Raw genomic sequence first — 21,651 nt, 5'->3', positions numbered from 1 at the left:
GCTAGTAATGTCATTCACTAATGGCTGGACGCACTAGGCTGGAAGCCGCTGCGGTTCGAACGCGCCAAGGAAACGGGTTAGAGTTTTGATTCAAATTCAATCATTTGAAAGTGAATTTTGTACATTTACATGTTGTAAATATAACAGCATTTAAAAATAATATTAAGATCACAAAGGTTATATTATTTTAAAAAAGTCACAAAATCATTAAAAGCTTGAACAGTTATCCTCTGGCATTTTGTGTCGTCCACTTATTACTGATCCACACACGACCAATTTTAGTGACTGAACTAGTTGTACATAATGTTTCAAGTAAAAAAGAGCACTGAACATTAATCATAACACTGTTGACTAAATTCATCGTTAAATTACTTACTTTTCACATTAATTCTACAATAGTATTGATCTTAACGCTCACATTTTAGCTTCCTAGTGCGTCTACAACTAAGGGTGCGTTCCGCATTTGATTACACAACTAAATATGATTCAGTGTTACCCCTGAACACCCCGAGCCCCTGAGCCAGTAAAGACGTTTAGCTAGTGACACTAGCACACACGGTTTGATTGGATTTGATTTATTGTTGCACAACTTATTGGTTAAGTGATTGCAAGTGAATATTGTTAACTCATCTTATTCAAACACATGTATGCATGCTAATATACGGAATTCGGCTGGTATGCAATACGTGCTTACGTGCAAAAGTGCGTTTTGCACGGTCTTGCTGTTATAACGCAGTTTTAAAAGTTGACTTAATGTTATAGGTCTATAAATAAAGAAATATTTTATTATCAGAGCAACCTTGAAAAAATTATGGCAGAAGAATGCAAAAATGCATTTTCTTTTAACTGGTAATTGAATTTAAATTCTGAGGATCAAATCCAGCTATATATTTTGTATGATAGCTTACATCCAAAACAGACTCTACCATGCAACATACGTAAATACTAATAAACATAATTTTAATATTCAAAGTAAGGTCCGTTAATCGTGCGAGAACAAAACAAAATCTCTTCCCATTTCAGCTTATTTTCATGCAAATTTCAACCACAATAAAATCGAGCTAAAGCCATGTAAAACTGTTTAATTGGCAAACCCTTCCGTTAATGGCTTGAAACGGAAAGTTAGGGCGGCGCCCAAGCGGCGGGCGGGCTGACGTTAACGTTATAGGCGTTTTATTTTGTGCACGCTATGTAAAACATTACGTTGGCTTTGATTTGTATGTGTCACGGATATCCGCATATCCTTGTTTAAAACGTAATATATGGATGAATGAGCAGATGTTCTAAATGATATTATTGTTTGTTAGAACGTTAAGGATTTTAGTGATTTGTTTTTTTGAACACCAAATAAAATAATTTATATAAAATACTCACAATGTATGTTTTGAAGAATATCTAGTGATACTAAACTTCTGCTAAACGATTTTTGCGGGTCTCTTCGTAGCGCGTAGCTGAGGTCTACGTAGCGCGTAGCCGCGGGCTCTACGAGATTGGAATATGCAAATACCAGATCCGTTTTAACTTAGACAACTGTTGTGATGTTATTTAACGTGTTATACTGGATAATGGAAGTGCTCACGATATAAAATAAGGATAACGCGTTTTTGAAACATGTTTTTGGAAATAAATAAACAAATCGTAAGAATTGTTTCTTTTAAGTCCGTTAAAATATAAAATCTATTTTTACTTCGATGATTTTTACGCAAATTGACTGGATAACCCTTGTAAGCAAAACTAAAAAGCTATGATGATTGAGAAAAATATCATGCTGATAGGACTCTACCTCTAAATACATTTTCGGAATTTATATTATTTTGTGTCCAAAAAATCGCTTGTAAAAATGTGAGCTATTGTTATTATCAATTCCCATATAAATCGGTTAGCGAAGATTGTGTTGGAAGATGACAGTGTAACGCGGTTTCAGCGGGTACGCTACCGTTTAGCGGCCGCAACCACCAGCTCTAGGGTTGGCAGATACGAGACTTTTCATTAAAGAAAAATCTTAGTACTGTATGGACCGAGTTGTTATGAAATATTTATCAAGTATTGATCATTTAAATTCTAGTTAAGATTTTCTTTGTTGTTTAATTTCGTGTTGTACGTGACATTGGCACAAGTTACTTGCTTGTTACCGTATTAATTATTAGGTCATTAAATAAAACATCGGTAAAGTTCGAATAAGACTCACGACGCTGCAGGTTTTTGTGCCAGGTAAAGAAAATCTAAAATAAATCCCAGATCAAAATGACATTGACTGCGATTTGAACTTTGATCTATATTCACCTGCCTTCTATTACTTTTCAGTAAATTAATACTAGACGGTATTATTGCTACAGGGCTTCTTCTCATTCTTCGTTTCGTATGGTCGACTCCTTAGGTGTATCATAGTTTAAAACACCCTTGGTAAAAAAAATATGTTTGCTTACTGCAGAGTGCAACCCACATGAAGTGCCAACCCTACCGCTCCCCAGTTATAGCCTAAAGGGTTTCTCTCCCCGTCAAATAGTCGTTTAAAAACAACGCTATTAAACAAACCGCACGCTGATGCGTTTTGCGAAACTCATAAATATTAAACAGACACCGTTCAACCCTGTTGCTACTGCGCTCATATTTGTGGCTAATTTAACGTTTTTTGCAGTATGTAATACCCTCATACTCTGTCTGGGTTAAGTCGACCTTTTTGATAGACTGTCAAATTGTCAATGAGATTGGCAGTACGCTACTGATTTAAAGTTTTTTGCAAAAATATTCTGTAATCGATTGAACAAATGGAAATAATTTTAGTTTTTATTAAATACTGCTGATTTAAATCCAGGTTTAACAAACAACAGTACAGGTTTAACAAAAAACTGGTAGAATTATTTGTTATTTTATTAAATAATTATAAATTGTTTTCAATATAAAATCAGATTTCCGCGATTTTTTTCAGCGCGGACACAGAATATGTGTTAATCGTGAGTATACGTGACTTGTAGCGATTTAGAGTAAACAATTTGTAAACTAACGAAAAGTTTAGATGAACTTAGTTCATATAATTTAACGAAACTGTCTGGCTGTGATATACACTTTAGGCTCTATTTAGAGTCTTATTAGATATCTAGCTTAAATAGACTACATGTAATTGTTGAATTAATGATATGTTTTGTTCTATCATAAGGTTCTATCAGATTGACAGGTCAAAGATATGCTAAAGAATCATGACAGCTCAAAAAGCATGACAGCATTTCCCTATATTTTCAGTGATCTCCACTAACCTTCACTAGAACAACACGACTCTGAGCCGGCTACCTCAGTACCTAGTTTTAAACACACAAGCAATTCGAAAACAAATCTCATCAGGATGACATTAAAATAAAAGGCTCGCATCGTTCCGTGCCATTTGTCTGAGTCATTACGATATCTGGTTTAACGCGCCGACACACCCGACGTGCGCGACTGTAGGACACTGTTGCGTGTCGATTAGCAGGTGAGCTGGGTTAAGGGGCAGCTTCTCAATGTAGACTTACTGCAATGGTAAAGTATTCCTCAACAACGGATTTGAAGAATACTTTTTGGTGTCTACCACTTGGTTGGTAATGAAAACCTGCAATTTCAAAGTAGTTTACTATGTTTCCAGTATTAGGAGGTATGGATGATATGAAAATAATTTTCTATGGATTTTGAATTTGTAGCGGAATTTTAAAAGCAAAGTACCTACGTGTAGAAAATTAATATGAATTTCAATAAAGTTTCAAATCACATAAAGTTACTGGGAAGTACACATGGTTATTGGTCAGTATTATCAGTAATTTTGTATGTTGCTCTTAACCTACTTATCAAGAGATTTAATAAACCATTTTATTAAAATCACATGGGGACATTTTTAAATAAAATGTATTAATAAATTAAAACAATACAATACCCCTTAACAACAGTTTTTAGAATTCGAATTTTGAAACGTTTCTCGGCAAAGTTCGGCCTCGTTCGGCGTCGGCCGTAACTCGCGTGCTCACTGATTCGTTGCGCGTTCGATAAGATAATGGCCGGAGTGCCGCCTACCGCGATAGTTCCACGGGATTTAAGTACATAATGTTTTCATTTGTTTCCTTTGCCGATTTGTTGTTTTATTTCGATATTTCGGTAATGTTTATGTTACTTGGTAAGGGCCAAATGATCTCCGGATCTATCCAGTTTCATTTAAATGGTTTGGCGGTGTTGTTGCGTTTTGATTTTGGGTATTCAATTACAAATAATATTTTTTATGTTTGGATGTTCTTGACAAGACATGGAGGGTACTATATTCCCACAAGAATAATACTTATACCTTATAATCTTATAACATTTTTAGGAATTGACGGCATACTTGAGTAGGTTTGTTGTTTTAATCATATCAAACATTTGACCCGCAAGTTTTGCTAACAAAAACAAGCCATACTTTTCAACTTCATCAACTAGCCCAAAATTAAAGGGGTAGCGACATTCAAAAACATTGAAAGTGTGTTCACACTCCACCGGCATAAGTCATTAACTCTCTCAGCAGTTATTAGCGCGGCAAAAGTTCCGGGTTTTGTTCCCAATGATGTTTTTATCTAGTTACGAGTTCCCGTGATTTGTGGGTAATGCGATTCTGTTTGGAAAGTTTACATTGAGTTCGGAATGATTAACTTTCGTTACGTTAATTAAATAAGCTTCTTTGTTTAAAACTATGCAGATATTGGTGTAGCGATCGGTCAGAAGATACTGAAACTGACTCAAGCATTAATGCGATAGTTAATCTATACAAGATAGTTTTAAAGTAATATTGTTGTTATTGTGACAGGGCCTTAATTGTCGTTGAGGTTAAAGATGTTGCTAAGGGCGTCTCCTTTCCACATTTTCAATAATTCGACTGTACGGATAGCCGAGTAGTATAGCGTAAGCAAGCCGAGCACGAATGCTCATTCGATGTCTGGATATCTTTGTGTATGTGTCTTTAATGTTATGTAAGAAGTATACATTTGGAAAACGCATGTTGTTTGAATTCCCTAAAAAATTCTCTCATCGATGCATAGAAAATAGTATATTTGAAATTATAACAGTTTCACGCCTAGATAACAAAGATTTTTAACAAGCTTACGGCGAAAATTACACATAAAAGTATTAACACAATTTTGTACGACAATTCACCAAAATTATTGTCCAGATTTACATTAGAATACAAACCAATAAATAGAACAATGCCAAAAACAATTGAGTGTGGAATACAATCGTAATCTAATGCTCATAATGTATTGGGTCTAAACAAAAGGTATCACAATTAGGCGGTGTGTCCGGGGCACGGTGAACCGGAACGCGTAATGATCGGAACGGCTCTGCGCTCCATTCTAATTCCGATCGTGCCGGACGCGCGCCGGAACGGGCGACGGTAATCGCGAATGTAGCTTCACTCTTTTGCATCTTGTTTGTTTTGTTTAATCATTTTTTTAACTGTTTTTGAAACATACATTAAATAGAACCAGCCTGAAGAAAGAAAGAAGTGTTGATATGATTCGAAATATCGTTGAAAAGCAATATTTTCTACCGGTTCAACTACTTACCCTTCAAAATTATGACAAAACGTGTTTTTTCCAGATGTTGCTGTTTACAATTACTAGAATAAATATGTGACGAAATTGATCTATAGTTGTATTAGTGATTGTAATTGTTAATGGCTTGATTATACAACTGTGTTTCTTGTCATAGACCAATATTTAATATGTATACGTGTAGAAGAACTTATCTCGTCATCAAATAAACAACAATAAATGGGATTACACTGTTTAAATGGTTTTTGTCGCAGTACAATGATCAACACTTAATTATAGTTAAATTAATTTAACATGATAACACAACAAATAAAAAACGCAAAGGGAAATAAAAATATATTGTCAAAAAAAGGCGTTGTGTATGTCTATTATAAAATAAAATGGAATGAGGAGTATGCAACTTCAATTTAAAGAGAAGTTCTGAAGATAGAAAACAGTTCCACTTAACTTAATCTTTAATAGAAGTCCTTCTTGGCTAGTCAATTAAGTCAGTAATCGAACTGACCCTCAGTCGGTACTGGTCGTATCTTCCGATCGTACACGGAACATCCGCAGGCTGATCAGAAAGAGCCCAGTATCGTTCACCCTGGAACAACCGCCATTGTTCCACTGAAATATTGCGCGGCAGGGGTACGCAACATACAGGTAAGATTTATATTTGTATAATAGGGAATAGGCTAAATATTTACTTTATGATCTTCGAATCTACAATTGTTTTAAAGCCGGCATACGTTACCCAGAAACTTTACGTACCTGCACTATAGATGTAGCATATGTAAGTTAGTTTTCAATGCCAACCAAAGATGCATTTAAAATAATAATTGTCGATGTATGAAAACTAGAATCAGTACGCGCTTTGAGTTGCTCTTCATTTAAGAAAGTCTATTACTTCCTTGAAAGTATCATAAATAAATGACACCACCAACCTACACACCCCTGCTCAGTCATTAATTCACCAAATCGAGTATTGTTTCCTGTACGGCCACCGAAAACGATGCCGCTCTCAATTTGCGCTTTAAAATTTTCGCTATCCTACTCTCGCAGTTTATGAAAGACAGAGATAGCACTCATCACCCACAAACCATCATACACATAACGTTCGTGTGTTTCCGCCAACTGTCGCCTGAATTCTGAAAAAAGCTTTCACCAATGCAATGCACATTTTTGTATAAGAGTAATGGATAGGCTTTTGTTTATTTTACAGCCTGTATCAGATTTTGTGTTTAATTTGAACTTGTTTTTTTTAATTTGTTATTTTGTCACTTTAAGCATTATGTTTTATTCACTGACAAAAATAAGGTACGAGACGTATTCAAAATCACTTACTGTGTAAGTATTTAATGGCAGAATAAAGTTATTTTTTATTTATAAAAAGTACACTACTATTTTTTGTATTCCAACTTCAATACAAAATTGACTTTAAATTTAGGTTAATACAAAAGAAATCATTTTAAACCAAGAACTCTCCCTCTTCGCCTCTGTCGAGCACATCCAAACTACTGCTGAACAAAAACACTCCGATATTCGTTTCATATCGTTTTATGTTATACACGCAATATTTGCATGGAGGCTGTCAATATTTTACACCGCTATCGTGACGGTGCGGTGGTTTTATGTGTCTCCAGCACTATAATGTGTGTTCACAGAAGTATTAGTGCCGTGTGTTCCATTCCTTTGTTATTCTTGAATCAGTCGCTGTTTACGTCAAATTGTGTCTTGGAATAATTTTATAAAGTTGTGACATTCGAGACTTGTCTAGTTAGTTATCAGAATATAGAGCTAGTGCATCGTAATTCTAAAAGTTAGTTATAATTTGAACAAAATACTTTTAATTGATGTAACCTCGAGGTAATGAGGCTATCAATGCAATAGATTGACAATGTAGTGAATAAACATAATTGTATGCATAAGACAAAAGAATTCAATAAATAATTAATAGATAGACATGATATTTTTTATTGCACACCACATAAATACAGGATTGGGTACAAATAAATAGTTACACGGTGCCACGATAGGCGGTCTTATCGCTAAATACCCTAACAAAAACAAATAAAAACTATTTCATATTTCATTCCTTCCTGCCCATGTTTTATGAGTAACTAGCACCAAAGTTTAGTAAGAAAAATGTCTAAAACGTTTGGCAATTATTTCCTGAGGCCATATATTAGCGCTGCCGAGTGCTCTATCACAGACACAATCAACTTGAGCACATTCTCACTAATCTATAAATCAGGCTTCGGAGACATCGCGAACGTTTGACAACTAGTAATCATATTTTTATTTAAGGCTCAGTTCGTTTTTAGGGGAGCAAAAAGATGAGCGTATTTTGTTCTTTGGCAAAGGGATGGAAGTGATACTTACAATCGTTTGTTTAAATGGTTCTGAATTTCTACAATGTTTATTTAAATCATCAAGTTTGAGTGTTGTTAATGTCTTCCTGTAATTAATGTAAACAAGAACGTTGTAAGTCTCCAATTGCCTATTATTACGCATCGAAGCTACTAGAAAAAGTGTTTATCTTGATTTTTATTTAATCACTTGTAACTTTAATAAAAAATTGAGCTCAAAAACAAACCATGACTCAAAGTATGATTACAAACCTAAATATTTTATCACAAAATTACACTATTTCACTAATTCCTAGTAAAATAGAAATGACTGCAATATGAACAGTCGCCTTAACACCATATAAGTATCCACATAACTTAATACATCAAGCTAATGTGATATCCGATTTACGATCAAATCGAACCTTAATGGATCACGCTCGATTCAATTTTATAGGTGAAGAACGAATTTGTAGCCCATCCCTGCTGGCGACTATTAAGAAGATTGTCTGATTTAAAAAATACTTTGTTTTTAAATTTAGAATAAGATCAAGAGTACACCTTTTACATGAATCCTTATGTTTAGATCAATAACATATTTTTAATTATTTAATCGCTCGTTATCGCACTGAACATTTCTTTTGGAATAACAGAATAAGTGGAGCAAATAATTTTTCCATACTTATTTATATCTTAACTAACCATAAAAAAAACTGATAATCTCATCAGTGTCTCTCGAAGTAAACTATAATAAGCATGAAAACTCTTTACGAAGATACTTAACCATACGGCAAGACCTACACATACCTATTCATGAATGTATTTAAGACACATGATCTAAGAGTTGGTAGTCACCCGAGCATGCCACGAGAACAGCAAGACAAAATATAATATATTCAGTGAATATTGTCGCGAGAGGCAGCTTATTACTTTCGACTTACTTTCTAATGGGCTTCACTTTGTACCATGAGGTTTGTTCCTGTTTTAATTAGTAGCTGAAAATATAACTAACGAAATAATATTGATGTCGCTAGAGAGTAGAGATATACCTATATTTTTGCTTATGAAAAGTCGTCAAATCGACTTTATTGTACCATTTTTATGTTTTTAGAGACAGATCTCTTACATCTTCTCGCTCAAAGGGTTGAAGCTATTTCTATGAAACTAGATATATTATGGAGGTATACCACTGCACGATACTGACACTTTCGATTTAGACATAGGTACTCGACTTGTCGTCAAAAACGGTATTGGTCGTCGTCTAATCGTAATCGACATCCAGGTTGATGAAGCCGCGAACAAGAACTAGTATTGAATAATACGTCCTGTTGTCGTTTCAACATTAATCACGTTGAATTTGAATAACAAGATATTAGATTCCTATTTATCCAGTAAAATTTAAAAGAAAGAATATGTTCAACATGAAGGTACAAAGCGAACAGCACCATCACCACTCTCCGCCGGCATATATCCATATTAATTTAAACCATATTTCACTGTATTTAATTCATATGCTAAATAGATGCGGTGTTTTGTCAACCGTTCGCTATTTCGCTACCAACTTTATTGTTTTCGTGTTCCATAGCGATAATTTATAAATTGAGGGTTAAATGTTTACTAGGTACTGTTTTTTTTTTGGAGAACGTCATATCATAAGATTTGGTTAATAAATAGTAATTCTTAAGTCGATTGTATCCCCTGCTGGTAGTAAGCCTTTTTCCCACTCATTTTTGTTTTGATCCTTTATATACAAATACTGCAGATTTTGAGGAAGATTATGACGGCCTTAATATGGGATTATATTTGGAAAACGTGTTGATGAAACTCCAATACGAGGTTGACTACTTTTTGCCACGATAAGCGGAGAAAAGTTAATAAAATGTTCAGTAATAACATTATGTGTCACGAATATATATGAATTTCAACAGTCGTGACCAGATAATAAATGTATGTTATCATTTACAAGTTAGTTTCGCAGGTATTATTGTTATCAGGACGTTTAATATTCTATACTTTGTTATTATCATACCAGACGTTTATAAATAATGCCAATTAATGAGTTTGTATCATTTGCATAAACTCGTTTTTAATCAATCAGAAACAGGATGAATTGTTATAAAAAAGAATGTTCAGCGCGTTCCTTTCGTATGTCTTGCCTCAGCAAGATAGGAAGGCGGTTATAATGTTAAAGTTTATTTATTTGTTTAATTTTTGTTGGTTGTTATGTGGAGTGCATGCTGTAGTTTATGACAGTATAACTGGAGAACCTGCTACCGAGGCTCAGTTGAATTACTATCGGGAACGAAACAATCTGGAGTAAGTCTTATTCCTAATCGTAGTAAAATCAGATATTAGGCACTCCTGAAAAATCGATAGGGATTTTTTTATTTTATTTAAAAGACATAATTTCGGTGGAAATGAAAATTAATTGCGGACTTCAGTCCACAGTTAATTTGAATGTCGTAAGTCTTTTGTTTTGAAACTGCATGTTGCATTTATTCGTCATTTTAATAGTTTTATACATAAAACCCTTCACTGTTGTTCATTTAAATGTAACCCAAAAATCCTACGAAATGTGTGGACTATCATTGCCACTTACTTTTATCGTACCTTTTTTTGGCTTTTAAGGATATGTACAGTTAATATAAAACCCTGTGATAAAAATGAGTGGAAGCGTTTGGATGGATCCTGCAACAACCTCAAATATCCTAGTGTTGGTACGCAGAGGACTCCAACAACCAGAATTCTACCACCAATATTAGGTCCAAGTAAGTATCTTCGTAACATGCTTAGATGTTGTTGCTTTTGATGCGTAATTGTCTTTTGAGTCATCACTTGATGTTCATACTTTTAAAATGTTACTGAGCTAGTTTCCTTATAATGAAATTCTTATGAAACTAATTGTGTTTGTAGATTACAATCCCGTGGATACAGTTGATGGCAAGCCCTTTCCACTCGCCAGGAGAGTTCGTTGCGAGCTCCTGTCTGAAGGCAAAGCTTCTGATTTGACGACCACCCAACTCGTTTCATACTACACGCTATTCGCATCTGCTGATATTAATTCACTTCATGATGTTTGTGAGTACAATGTTTACGTATTTCTTTTTTGGATATACACACCACATAGAGAAATGCCTTTTTTCTTTTACATTGCATTAAGGCGTGCTTTGAAGAAAGTGAGAAGACAGGCATTTTGTTCTCAGTCTTGACATCGCCATCAATGATTGTATGGCATAAAAAGTCGGCTTTAACATTAAAGTTAAGTTCTTACTGCCATTAAAAATATTCAAGCCAACATTCCTATTCCTTACTCACGGCGACCATTCAAGTTTTACGAACCATTAGTAAGATTTTGTTTACAAATCGATTTAAAAATGAAAAGACTGAGAATTGAACCATCCCTTACTTCCAGTTAACTATATGCAGTACATACTGTACTGTTGTGAGGAAAAGGGGAAGTTTGACTACATGTGTACACCAAACAAGATCCCGAAAGACGACCCCGTGCACCGGTACTCAGGAATAAGATGTATGAACCTCACCAGGCCGGAGAGCTTCCAGACACACGGCTGTCTTGAGAATGGAACTACGTTTGTCAGAGTACGTACCAAGTTTTATTGTACAACATAAAAAAATAACGATACTATAGTTATGAGATTTTTTGATGCTTAAGTCCCCGGGAAAAAGAAAAGAAATAATACTCCGAAACGTATTGAATTGAGCATTTTCATAAACTGGAATTTGGACGGAGCCGAAATTCAAAAAGAAGGAAAAAAGTTTAATTAAGTTGACTCTTTCGTTTCAGATGACCACCGCAACCCCAGTATTCGACCTCTCTCAAGTGTACAACGCAATGACAACTTCCGAAGATCTGAGGGTCTATAAGAACGGTTTGGTCAAAATGGAAATAGATCACGGGAAATTATTTCCTCCTTCTACTAATGATAGTGGAAACTGCTTTCTAAACGAACCTCCGAGAGAGACACGATGCAATCGAGCTCGTTAGTGTGTTTTTACAATTTTATTTAAATGTTCGAAACATGGAAACATGAAAAACGGCTTTAAATATATTCTATTTATTAATAGATAATTATGTAAATGGGGTTTAGTTAGTCGTTATAAAATTATTTAATCAAGCCTATTTTATTTTTAAACTTGTTATCAACTGTAGCTATGTTTCGATTCCCTTTCTTACATTTTTTTGCGTTTCCTTCGACGAAGCGAATTCGAAACTCGTTTTAAATTGAATAGTTTTTCTCTTATTGATTTTTCAGTGTGGTGGTTAACACATAATACATTTAATATAATAGATCCCGGATTTTGTTTCAGATTTTAATACAGCCATCGGTCCAGTTTTCTTTGCGATCATATTTTATAGGTACCACAATTTCATAGCTAATGAATTACACGCACTAAATCCGTGCTGGGATGATGATCGATTATACTACACGGCTCGAGACATCAACATAGCTATATCGATGCAGATATTGTACTATGAAGTAATGCCTATTCTTATGGGTAAGTCAAATTCCTCGAGACTGTGAGGGATTTATTTTGCTCTCAGAAGAGCATTAAATATACGTATGGTCTAAGGTGTATTTTCTTAGACAATCAGTTTAATAGTATTTATAAACAACAGTGACTGATGTTTCAATTAATTGCAGGTAGAGAGAACATGATCAGAGATGGAATAATACTTGATCATGACGGGTTCAGAGACTGGTACGATGAAGATGTTCTGCCGCAGATGTCGGACGAGTTTCCTTACTCTCTGAGGTGGCTTCATACTATACAAGAGGCTGACGTCAAGTACGTGTTTTTTATATTATAATGTTCGAAGGCCTGTTCAATGAGGCCATAAATTTTAGAACATTGTGTTTTGGAAAGTACCTGTGTGGTTTCTGAAGACAATCCTGTAACGTCAAATCAGAGTTTTCGCCTACGTTTATCGAATTCATCTATAAGTTGAAACCTCTGCTATGGGAACCCGTAGAATACATGCTGCGTCTTTTTATTAATGTTCCCTTATCCAACGGGTAAACCCGGAACCCTATTACTGAGACTCTGCAGGCTGTCCGTTCGTCCGTCACAGAGCGGTATCTTAGGAGCTATGAAAGAAAAACAGTTGTAATTTTTGCATTTTTTTAAATATTAGAACTCTGTTTTTTCGGACAGGTTGTATGACGGCGATGGATATTATTTGAACACTGTACCGATGATTAATGTGTCTCTGCGAACTGGGTGGCTACCGCTCGATTACAACATGGAAAAGTTTACTCAAGGCAGCTTCAGGCAGTTCAGCGGCGCATATGACCATATCATTGATTTCGATGTAAGAACAATAAAGGTTTTTCATTACACTTACAGACAATCTCCAACTTAAGTACATACGGGGGGTTCAGAACATAATGTCGTTATGACTTTAGAAAACGATCTCCTCCGACCAGAAACCCAAAAAAAAAATTGAGTTTATCTAGCTATTTTGAGTAAGTCTTCATTTTATTTAAGTGCGATTATGTTTTAATTATTTTTTAGATGTCCGAAAGAGTTTTAGGCGGGATCAGTGTATCGTCGGATGTATCGACGAGCGACTTGTCTAAGGGTCGGTACTTCGGGCTGCAGCCTTACGTCAACTACAGACAACATTGTACCGGTCGCTCATATACCACGTTCTGGCACCTGAAAGATGCTATAAGCACGGAGGTAATACTTTCAGATATTGTTTGACATCTGGTGATTTATTTATTTATTTATTAGGTATACCAACAGCATAACATACATATTTAACAAATTAGAAATTAAGTAACATAGTGTCTCGTATGCATGCCTATTATAGGTACACACAGCATTTATATTATAGGTGTACTAAGGTTTTTCTTACATGAATTTATATTAAATTAAAATTTACTTATACAAATTAAATTTATTTATTGTATTTATTTGAATCTAAGTAGTTTTAGACTATAAAATGATGAGTTGTTATCCTAGATATGTATGTATTTGAAAGGGTAGATGCCTATTTTAAGCTTGTCTGGAACGCTATTACTGATAAGACCGCCATTGTCCTCTTACACTGTGATAAATTAAGTATATTAAAAATATTCTATTGTATTCTGCCTGGATGATCTCGAACAACCTGCCATAAAACCAAGAAAAAAGAAAAGTATTATAGTAGTAACTTGACTTTATATCATAGCAGTCGCATCAAGCATCGTCTTTTCTCTCAATTAATTAGAAGGAATGAATTTCCATTAGCTTATTTATTTTCAATTCTTCTTCCAGCGCATCCACCGTCTCATGCAAATGTATCACGATGTGAGGGACGTGGAACTGATGAGTGGGTTATGGTCGGAGAAGCCTGTCCCGGGGGGGATGGTCCCTCACACCATGTACTGTCTGTGTGCCGAACAAATGTTACGGTCCGTCATCTCAGATAGACATTGGTACGAACGAGCAGATCGACCGCATGCTTTTACATTGGGTAAGATGTTTTTTTAGCTAAAATAAAATATTGAACAGAATGTTGTGCAAGAGTGGGACGGGAAGAGTAAAAAGTGTTTGGCCAGACTGGACCAGAAAGGGATCACATTGAATTGAATAATTATCTTAGTAGATCCTAAAAAAAACTACTTATGATAACTAAAAAAAACTACTGTCGTACGTGTATAAAACATTTTTTTTGTCAGAAGAAAGTCTAAGTATTATTGCGTAACAATTTTATTATAAACCAAATTTTTGTTTCCAGAACAATTAAAATCAGTACGTAAGGTTACGGTAGCTGGCGTTTTGTGTGACGTGGGCGATTCCGTGACGCAGATACAACCTTCTGCCTTCGAAAGCATATCTAAAGCGTAAGTAAATAAGGCTCAAAATACATATTGACTATAATAGCTACGCTACATCTAGCTACAGTATTGTAAGCAATACGAAACTATTAATTTAAAATTAGGCGGAAAAATATCCTCAAAGTATAGGTATCATTAACTAACTGCATAGTCATTGAGGTCGCCTTGACATTACTCATGCAAAGATTTCGGATGTCCAACTAGTTACGGGATTAACCGGACTGAAATGAGTGTTGAGAGTACAATGAGACGAATAGTGTGGAACTTGAATTTATGATAACCAACGCTTGAAAAAAGTTTGCTATAGTAGTGACAATTATTTTATCGATATCACTTTTTTACAGAAATCGAATAACAAGTTGCAGTTCATCAAAGATTGGAACACTGGATGTGTCTGCTTGGAAAGATTCGGAATGCAGTTGACGATAACACGATACTTTCATTAATTATTACTTTTCTCCACTATTTCTTGAAAATTATTGTTATGTGTTAGGTTATGTAAAAATCATTCTACAGAGTAGATTTGATACAGTTTGACTTATTACAGCATTTGTTAATTCTTTTCTTGCAACTGATCTATTCTAGTTTTTGAAAACCCTTTATAAAGCTATCTTTTCTACGGTTGTAATGAGTGTTTTTTGTTTTTTATTTGACGATAATAAAACAAGTTTTTACTGTACTTTCTAATTTTGCATAAAAAAACTACGCATGTAAGACGGCAAAAAATTTAATTTGCATTTTATTTATCTTTTTGTCCCAGTTTCTGAATCGTTCACCGTTAGGGTCAGATAAGTACACGTTTTTAAATGTCCGTTTGGTACCTACTTTATTATGTAATTTGGCATGCATTAGTATACACGACTTAACATAAAAAAATACGAAGATTCAGGGGTAATTAAAGAAATCGTTTAAACATATCGCGAGTCTTTATATCTTCTACGAATTCTGTCCTTACTTACTTAAGTGAGAATTCTACGATTATCAGGCCTTACACTTTGCTTATCTTGTCCAACTTTTTATACAAATTTACTTACAGTTTGAAAACCAACAACGTGTTTTAATTGTTTTGTTATAAATAAGGCGATTTTTCACTAAACGCGTTCTTTTGTTTCGACTTGGCACGTGAAGTAGGCGTTAAGATGTTAAGGTTTATTTATTTGCTGACTGTGTTGTGTGGGTTGCATGCTGTGGTTTATGATAGTATCACTTTCACTCCCGCCACCGAGTCTCAGTTGGATTACTATCAAGAGAGGAACAATGTAGAGTAAGTATTTTTTCTTATTCTTATCTTGAAATATTATCATTGTTGTTATGCTTGACTATAAATTAAATGGAGAAAAGAAGGTAATCTGTCCTCGGAAAAGGATGAAACAATATCTCAGATTAGCAATAGAGCCGTTTTTTAATAATAACTCCAAAACTCTATCAAAGGATGATAAATCAATAGCCAAATGCAGTATGATAAATTCTGTGGGCTCTGATGTAATTAATGATCCCGGGGATCTGTCTGTAAAATATATATTTGATTGAATTTTAAGGGTATGCACAGTAGATGTAAAACCTTGTGACCCAGAGGAATGGAAGCGCCTGGATGGATCGTGCAACAACCTCAAGTATCCCAGCGTTGGTACACAGAGAACTCCAACAAATAGAATTTTATCACCAGTATTTAATCCGAGTGAGTAGCTACTATTTTTTTATAGTCTTACTTCGACATTATTTCCAGTTTAAAGTAGCTGATTGAAAGTCTTATGTTTGAGATCACGATTGATCACAGAACTCGTTTTTCGAAAAATTGTCTCATTTTGTTATTTTACCTCTCGAGAGTTTCCATGTAATGAGGTCCTAATGAAAAATATTTTTCTCAGATTACGAGCCCGTGAAGACTGTCGATGGATATACTTTTCCACTTGCAAGGCGAATCCGCTGCGACCTCCTTTCTGAAGGCAAAGCTTCCGACCTGAAGACCACACAACTTCACGCCTATTACATGCTTTTTGCATCCCATGATATCAACTCACTTCATGATACCTGTAAGTTAGCCATTATATTATATTAAAAAAAAATAACGGGTAGAACAGTCAAAATGTTCGTAAAAGCTCTATATTTGCATTTAAAAATAGAAATAAGTCAATTGTTCCCGATCCCGTTCACGCATAATTACTAAGACTTTAAGTAAAATTGTTGGTAGAATTATGCCCTTTTAATAACGTGAAGAAGCCTTAATTTCTAACCTAACCTAAACTGTATTACTGAACAATTTTTAAATTAATCTATTAATTATTTCAGTTAATTACCTAAGGGACATACCTCACTGTTGTGAGCCACAAGGTGAGACTGACTACATGTGTACTCCCAACATGATCCCACCGGACGACCCCGTACACCGATACTCAGGAGTTCGATGTATGAACCACACCAGGCCCGAGAGCTACCAGACTTACGGGTGTCTGGAGAATGGAACTACCTTCGTGAGGGTATGTATAGTAGTAACTAGCCAACTTGCCAATGGCAAAATCGCGGAGAAACCACTTAAGATTTTTTCAGGTTGTATTAAGCTACAGGCAGGCGGTTTAAAATTCAGTTACAAGGTTGTCTATCACCCATGTAAAAGATTAAGAAGAATGATATTCTATTAATATTTTCTCTCTTTTCGATGTGCATCCCCAACTATGGCTATAATTCTGTTCCAAAACACTCAAGTACTTATTATAATTTTCCTTAATCATTGTAAAAAAAAAACAAACTGGAGTGGCTATAATTATTGTTACATTTTAATTCATACATTTTCGAAAAAATAATTATATGATTCATTTAGAATTATTTAATTTAGTATGAAAGCGTTCCGAAAAGAGTCAAGTCTAGGTATTTTATTTTGTTTTCAGATGACCACGGCGACACCAGTTTTTGACCTTTCTCAAATTTACACTCCAACGCCGAATCGTGAGAATTTAAGAACGTACTCAAACGGATTTATAGAAATTGAGGAAGATCATGGGAAGTTATTTCCACCTTCCACTAATGACACGTCAAATTGCTTTCTGAACGAACCTCCGAGGGAAACACGTTGCAATCGATTTCGTAAGTTATGAGGTTTATTGAAATTGTACGTAAGAAAACTGACAAAACAATTGTTATTTTCTGTAGTAAAACTTTCAATCTTCAATACATAATGAACAATATTCATAATTTACAAAGCGTCAAAAAGGACACATCTTCCCTGCCAGAGTCAGGAAACGTGCCCAGAAGGCTGGCTGCATTGCCACGTTGTATCTTTATTTCCACAGGACACTCAAGCTTACAAATGCACTTCTATTCATTGAATTCATTAAATTAACTAACACTTTATGTTTTTTTGTAGATTTTAATTCGGCACTCGGTGGACAATTTGTCGTGATCCTATTTTATAGGTACCACAACTACATAGCCAATGAGTTGCACAGACTGAACCCGAGCTGGGATGACGAGCGACTGTTTTACACAGCTCGAGACATTAATATAGCTGTGTCTTTACAAATATATTACTATGAACTGCTGCCTATTGTTTTAGGTAAGTCTTAATAATAGTTTTATTGTAATTTGAAATACGACATCATACCTTGACAACGCACACCCATAAGTTAAGTTCACATGTTAACTTGATTTAACTTGCAGGCAAAGAGAACATGATCAGAGATGGAATCATTTCTGATTCTGATGGATTTAGAGATGTGTACGATGACGATGTTCTACCTCAGATGTTTGATGAGTATGTGTACGCGCTGAGGTGGTTTCACACTGTTCAGGAGGCAGACGTTAAGTATGATTATAACTGTAACTTTCATGAGTGGAATTCATTATTATTTATTTAATTACGGTTTACTTAAGCTTATTTATCGGGATAGCCCACTAGTTTCGAGCCCAACCGGAGTCCTTATTCATGAAATGCCGCGGATGCGGGAGCGCGAGAAGTTCGTAGAATTATTAGGATTATTAGGATAAATACGCGTGCGTAAACCGTTATTTATTAAATCATTGTGAAGTATAGTAATTTAATGTAACCTTAACTTATCACTATAGGTTTCAAATTGCTAATTCAAAAACTACGCAATCTCGCTTTATGAGGTGATCGTAGATTTTAGCTTTTGCATCACATTTTGAATAATGTGCAGAGGTTATGGGCACATTTTGATAAAAAGTTTATACAGTTTGTCATTAAGTGAATCGACTATTTCCAAATCCATATGAATCCAGTGGAAGTTTACAACTTTATTCAACATCATTTGTTTCTACAGGTTATATGACAACCAAGGACATTATTTGAACTCCGTACCAATGGTCAATGTGTCCAAACGAACTGGATGGCTACCGATCGATGAGAATTTGGAGAAGTTTACTCAAGGCTCCTTCAGACAATACAGTGGCGCCTATGATCATATGATAGACTTTGATGTGAGTACTATAGGTTTGATACTAAACAATGATTTTATAAGAAAAAGCTGTAAGCATACTTAGATTTGAAAAATATCTTCTTTCTGTATATTTTGGTTTACAAAAACTATTGTAACCCTTAACCAAAACCATTTTTAACCAAAATTCATTGCTGTCCGATTGAAATAAATACCGAATGATAGAAATCCTTACAAATATTTAAATTAAAGGTTCTCTTTAGTCCATGCTTTTAAATTTAATAGAGTTTCACTTTAGAAGTTTTAAATTGGTAATTAGTTTTATTAAAAGAAAAATATGATTCATTCTATATTAATTTTGACTGATGTTGTGTGTATGTTGTAGATGGCTGAAAATATATTCGGTGGAGTACACATGTCGTCAGACGTAGCGACGAGTGATTTATCCAAAGGCCGGTACTTAGGCTTCCAATCTTATATCAGCTATAGGAAGTTTTGTACCGGGCGCTCGTATAACACATTCTGGGACCTGAAAGATGTTATAAGTGCAGAGGTAAATTACATGGACTATTTTTTGTGGCACCTATCTCCCACTACAAGTCATAGTTTCAAAATTGGTGTCTACCAGAAAACTATAATTATCCTTAGACTGTCGCAGTTCTGATAGCAAAACGGACCGCTACACAGCGTAAAGTGGCATCGTTCTCTTTCAGAGGGCTTCCCGATACTTAAAACATGGTTTTAAGTATCTTGATCGGGTTATTTTAAATGCTAAGAATTTAAATCATCATGTGAAATCATAAAAATCTCATGAAAATGCTGGTGTACCTCTACTTGAAGTTATTGTAGAAATAAAACATGAATAATTTTCAGCGCATCCACCGTCTCATGCAAAACTATCAAGATGTGAGGGACGTGGAACTGATGAGTGGGTTATGGTCCGAGACGCCAGTACCGGGGGGGAAGGTCCCTCACACTGTGTACTGTTTGTGTGCCGACCAACTGATAAGGTCTGCTGTATCAGATAGACATTGGTACGAAAGACCGAATCGACCGCATGCGTTTACACTCGGTAAGATCGCAAAGAATACTTAAGCATCTAAAACATTTTCTTGTAACCATGACAACTGTAGGTACCATTCTCGTATTTGTTTTTATTTTAAGAACAATTGAAAGCCATAAGAGGAGTCACGATAGCCGGCGTGATGTGCGACGTCGGCGATTCTGTTTACCAGATACAGCCAGCTGCCTTCCACAGCATTTCTGAAAGGTATGTCGAGCAAACCCAAGATCTCATTGACACCACGCCACATAACGGACATAATCTGTAACATTCGCAGCATTAACATAACTTGGCTTACATTGACTTATAAATAAACCTCGGCTTAAAGAAGTGAAGTTAAGTTTGCTCGTTAACAATGGCTTTCCTTTTCAGGAATCAACTTACTAAATGCAGTTCATCAAAGATTGGAAAATTAGTACTGTCTGCTTGGAAAGATCCCATACGCAGTTGAAAATAAAATTCTCTATCCTTTTGCATTCTATTTGAAAACAGACTCTTATTAACTATTATTAAATTCATTTATGCTTTCATATCCCAAGATGTAGTCCCAACGAAATGTAAATAAGGCGTTATAAATCAGGTTTATTTTGAATTGTATACGCTCGGGGCCAACCATCTGCTAATTCAGTGAAAACAGTCGCTGTTTTGGATTTAAATTTATTCCGTGTATTTATTAAATGTGAAATAGAATATTATTTATTCAATAAGGTTATTTAAATGTAGGAAAAAGTAGTTTCTCTGAATAAGTAGTGTCTCATAATTAATTTACCTAGTATAATTTCGTAAGTAACTATTTATTTCAGGGTTATGTATTAATTATTTAATGAAACATTTTTTTTAAAACACCAACATCACAAGTATAAGTGAAACTTTATAGTTGAATTGGTGGATTTCGAGAAATAATTCTCTCCCATAAAATACTTGCTTTTCCGGTAGGTGGAGTAACAACGAACAATTTTATTCCATTAAAAAAATATACGTAGTTAGTTTCAAACCTGTATTGTTTAAGATTGTAGGGCGGTACATAAAAATATGAGCCTACTGAATAAAGGTCCAAACTACAATCAAGTAAAACGGAAGATCCCGAAATATGAAGCTATTGTATTATTGTTAGTTTCACAACGGATGGGGAAGTGCGTAAGTTGCTCTTATTTACGATATCCCATTGTCTTAATGTTATTTAAAAGGCACGGTTAAAGGTGAACAATGTATGGGTTTCTGGGTTTTGGGGTCCGAGTAGTTACCCAAAAAGGAACCACCATTTTTCAATTACCCCTTTACGATTTATTCTAAGTATTTATTTAATATGTATTTAGTGTGAACTTGTGTTTTTTCTGAGTTGGGTTATATAATCTAGAATTTTCTACAATAAATTATTTTGATCTTTTGGGTTGTATTTATACTTCCTCTAGTTTATATACCTTTCCCAGTTAATAATATAGCCTTCCGTCTGTTTTCTTCATTAATTACACGATCATTGAT

The 21,651-nt window shown here is 34.9% G+C and overlaps 3 protein-coding genes across 4 annotated transcripts; all 3 read left to right on the top strand.

Annotated features, from left to right (window-relative positions):
* Window positions 1-8,860: 8,860 nt before the first annotated feature.
* Window positions 8,861-15,409, top strand: LOC113502593 (peroxidase-like). 2 transcript variants are annotated; one of them, XM_026884212.1, is made up of 12 exons: window positions 8,861-10,189; window positions 10,502-10,641; window positions 10,787-10,951; window positions 11,286-11,473; window positions 11,679-11,874; window positions 12,203-12,391; window positions 12,538-12,682; window positions 13,049-13,205; window positions 13,409-13,576; window positions 14,156-14,354; window positions 14,619-14,724; window positions 15,063-15,409. In XM_026884212.1, exons 1-12 carry the CDS (start codon window positions 9,999-10,001, stop codon window positions 15,139-15,141), a joined length of 1,923 nt encoding a protein of 640 aa, XP_026740013.1. In that variant the 5' UTR covers window positions 8,861-9,998; the 3' UTR covers window positions 15,142-15,409. The 2 variants fall into 2 exon arrangements, with proteins under 2 accessions (XP_026740013.1, XP_026740014.1); XM_026884213.1 differs by lacking the exons at window positions 14,156-14,354; window positions 14,619-14,724; window positions 15,063-15,409 and adding an exon at window positions 13,799-14,133 and having other exon boundaries at window positions 13,409-13,609.
* Window positions 15,410-16,563: 1,154 nt separating this feature from the next.
* Window positions 16,564-18,585, top strand: LOC113502485 (peroxidase-like). Its single transcript, XM_026884073.1, has 5 exons — window positions 16,564-16,751; window positions 17,008-17,195; window positions 17,604-17,799; window positions 18,080-18,268; window positions 18,373-18,585. The coding sequence occupies exons 1-5, from the start codon at window positions 16,709-16,711 to the stop codon at window positions 18,567-18,569; spliced, it is 813 nt and encodes a 270-aa protein (XP_026739874.1). The 5' UTR covers window positions 16,564-16,708; the 3' UTR covers window positions 18,570-18,585.
* Window positions 18,586-19,480: 895 nt separating this feature from the next.
* On the top strand, window positions 19,481-20,967 carry LOC113502486 (peroxidase-like). Its single transcript, XM_026884074.1, has 4 exons — window positions 19,481-19,659; window positions 19,980-20,178; window positions 20,271-20,376; window positions 20,542-20,967. Exons 1-4 carry the CDS (start codon window positions 19,492-19,494, stop codon window positions 20,618-20,620), a joined length of 552 nt encoding a protein of 183 aa, XP_026739875.1. The 5' UTR covers window positions 19,481-19,491; the 3' UTR covers window positions 20,621-20,967.
* The last annotated feature ends 684 nt before the right edge of the window (window positions 20,968-21,651 follow it).

The sequence above is a fragment of the Trichoplusia ni genome, chromosome 17 (genome assembly GCF_003590095.1).
Source record: "Trichoplusia ni isolate ovarian cell line Hi5 chromosome 17, tn1, whole genome shotgun sequence".
Lineage (NCBI taxonomy): Eukaryota > Metazoa > Arthropoda > Insecta > Lepidoptera > Noctuidae > Trichoplusia > Trichoplusia ni.
This window is presented reverse-complemented; position numbering and strand designations above follow the sequence as displayed.

Coding starts and splice junctions, on each gene's coding strand:
- LOC113502593 (XM_026884212.1), top strand. CDS start 9,999: ATGTTCAGCGCGTTCCTTTCGTATGTCTTGCCTCAGCAAGATAGGAAG. Junction 10,190..10,501: donor CGGGAACGAAACAATCTGGA/GTAAGTCTTATT, acceptor TTGGCTTTTAAG/GATATGTACAGTTAATATAA. Junction 13,577..14,155: donor AAGATGCTATAAGCACGGAG/GTAATACTTTCA, acceptor TTCTTCTTCCAG/CGCATCCACCGTCTCATGCA.
- LOC113502485 (XM_026884073.1), top strand. CDS start 16,709: ATGCTTTTTGCATCCCATGATATCAACTCACTTCATGATACCT. Junction 16,752..17,007: donor CAACTCACTTCATGATACCT/GTAAGTTAGCCA, acceptor TAATTATTTCAG/TTAATTACCTAAGGGACATA. Junction 17,800..18,079: donor AACACGTTGCAATCGATTTC/GTAAGTTATGAG, acceptor GTTTTTTTGTAG/ATTTTAATTCGGCACTCGGT.
- LOC113502486 (XM_026884074.1), top strand. CDS start 19,492: ATGGCTGAAAATATATTCGGTGGAGTACACATGTCGTCAGACGTAGCG. Junction 20,179..20,270: donor ACCGCATGCGTTTACACTCG/GTAAGATCGCAA, acceptor TTTTATTTTAAG/AACAATTGAAAGCCATAAGA. Junction 20,377..20,541: donor TTCCACAGCATTTCTGAAAG/GTATGTCGAGCA, acceptor TTTCCTTTTCAG/GAATCAACTTACTAAATGCA.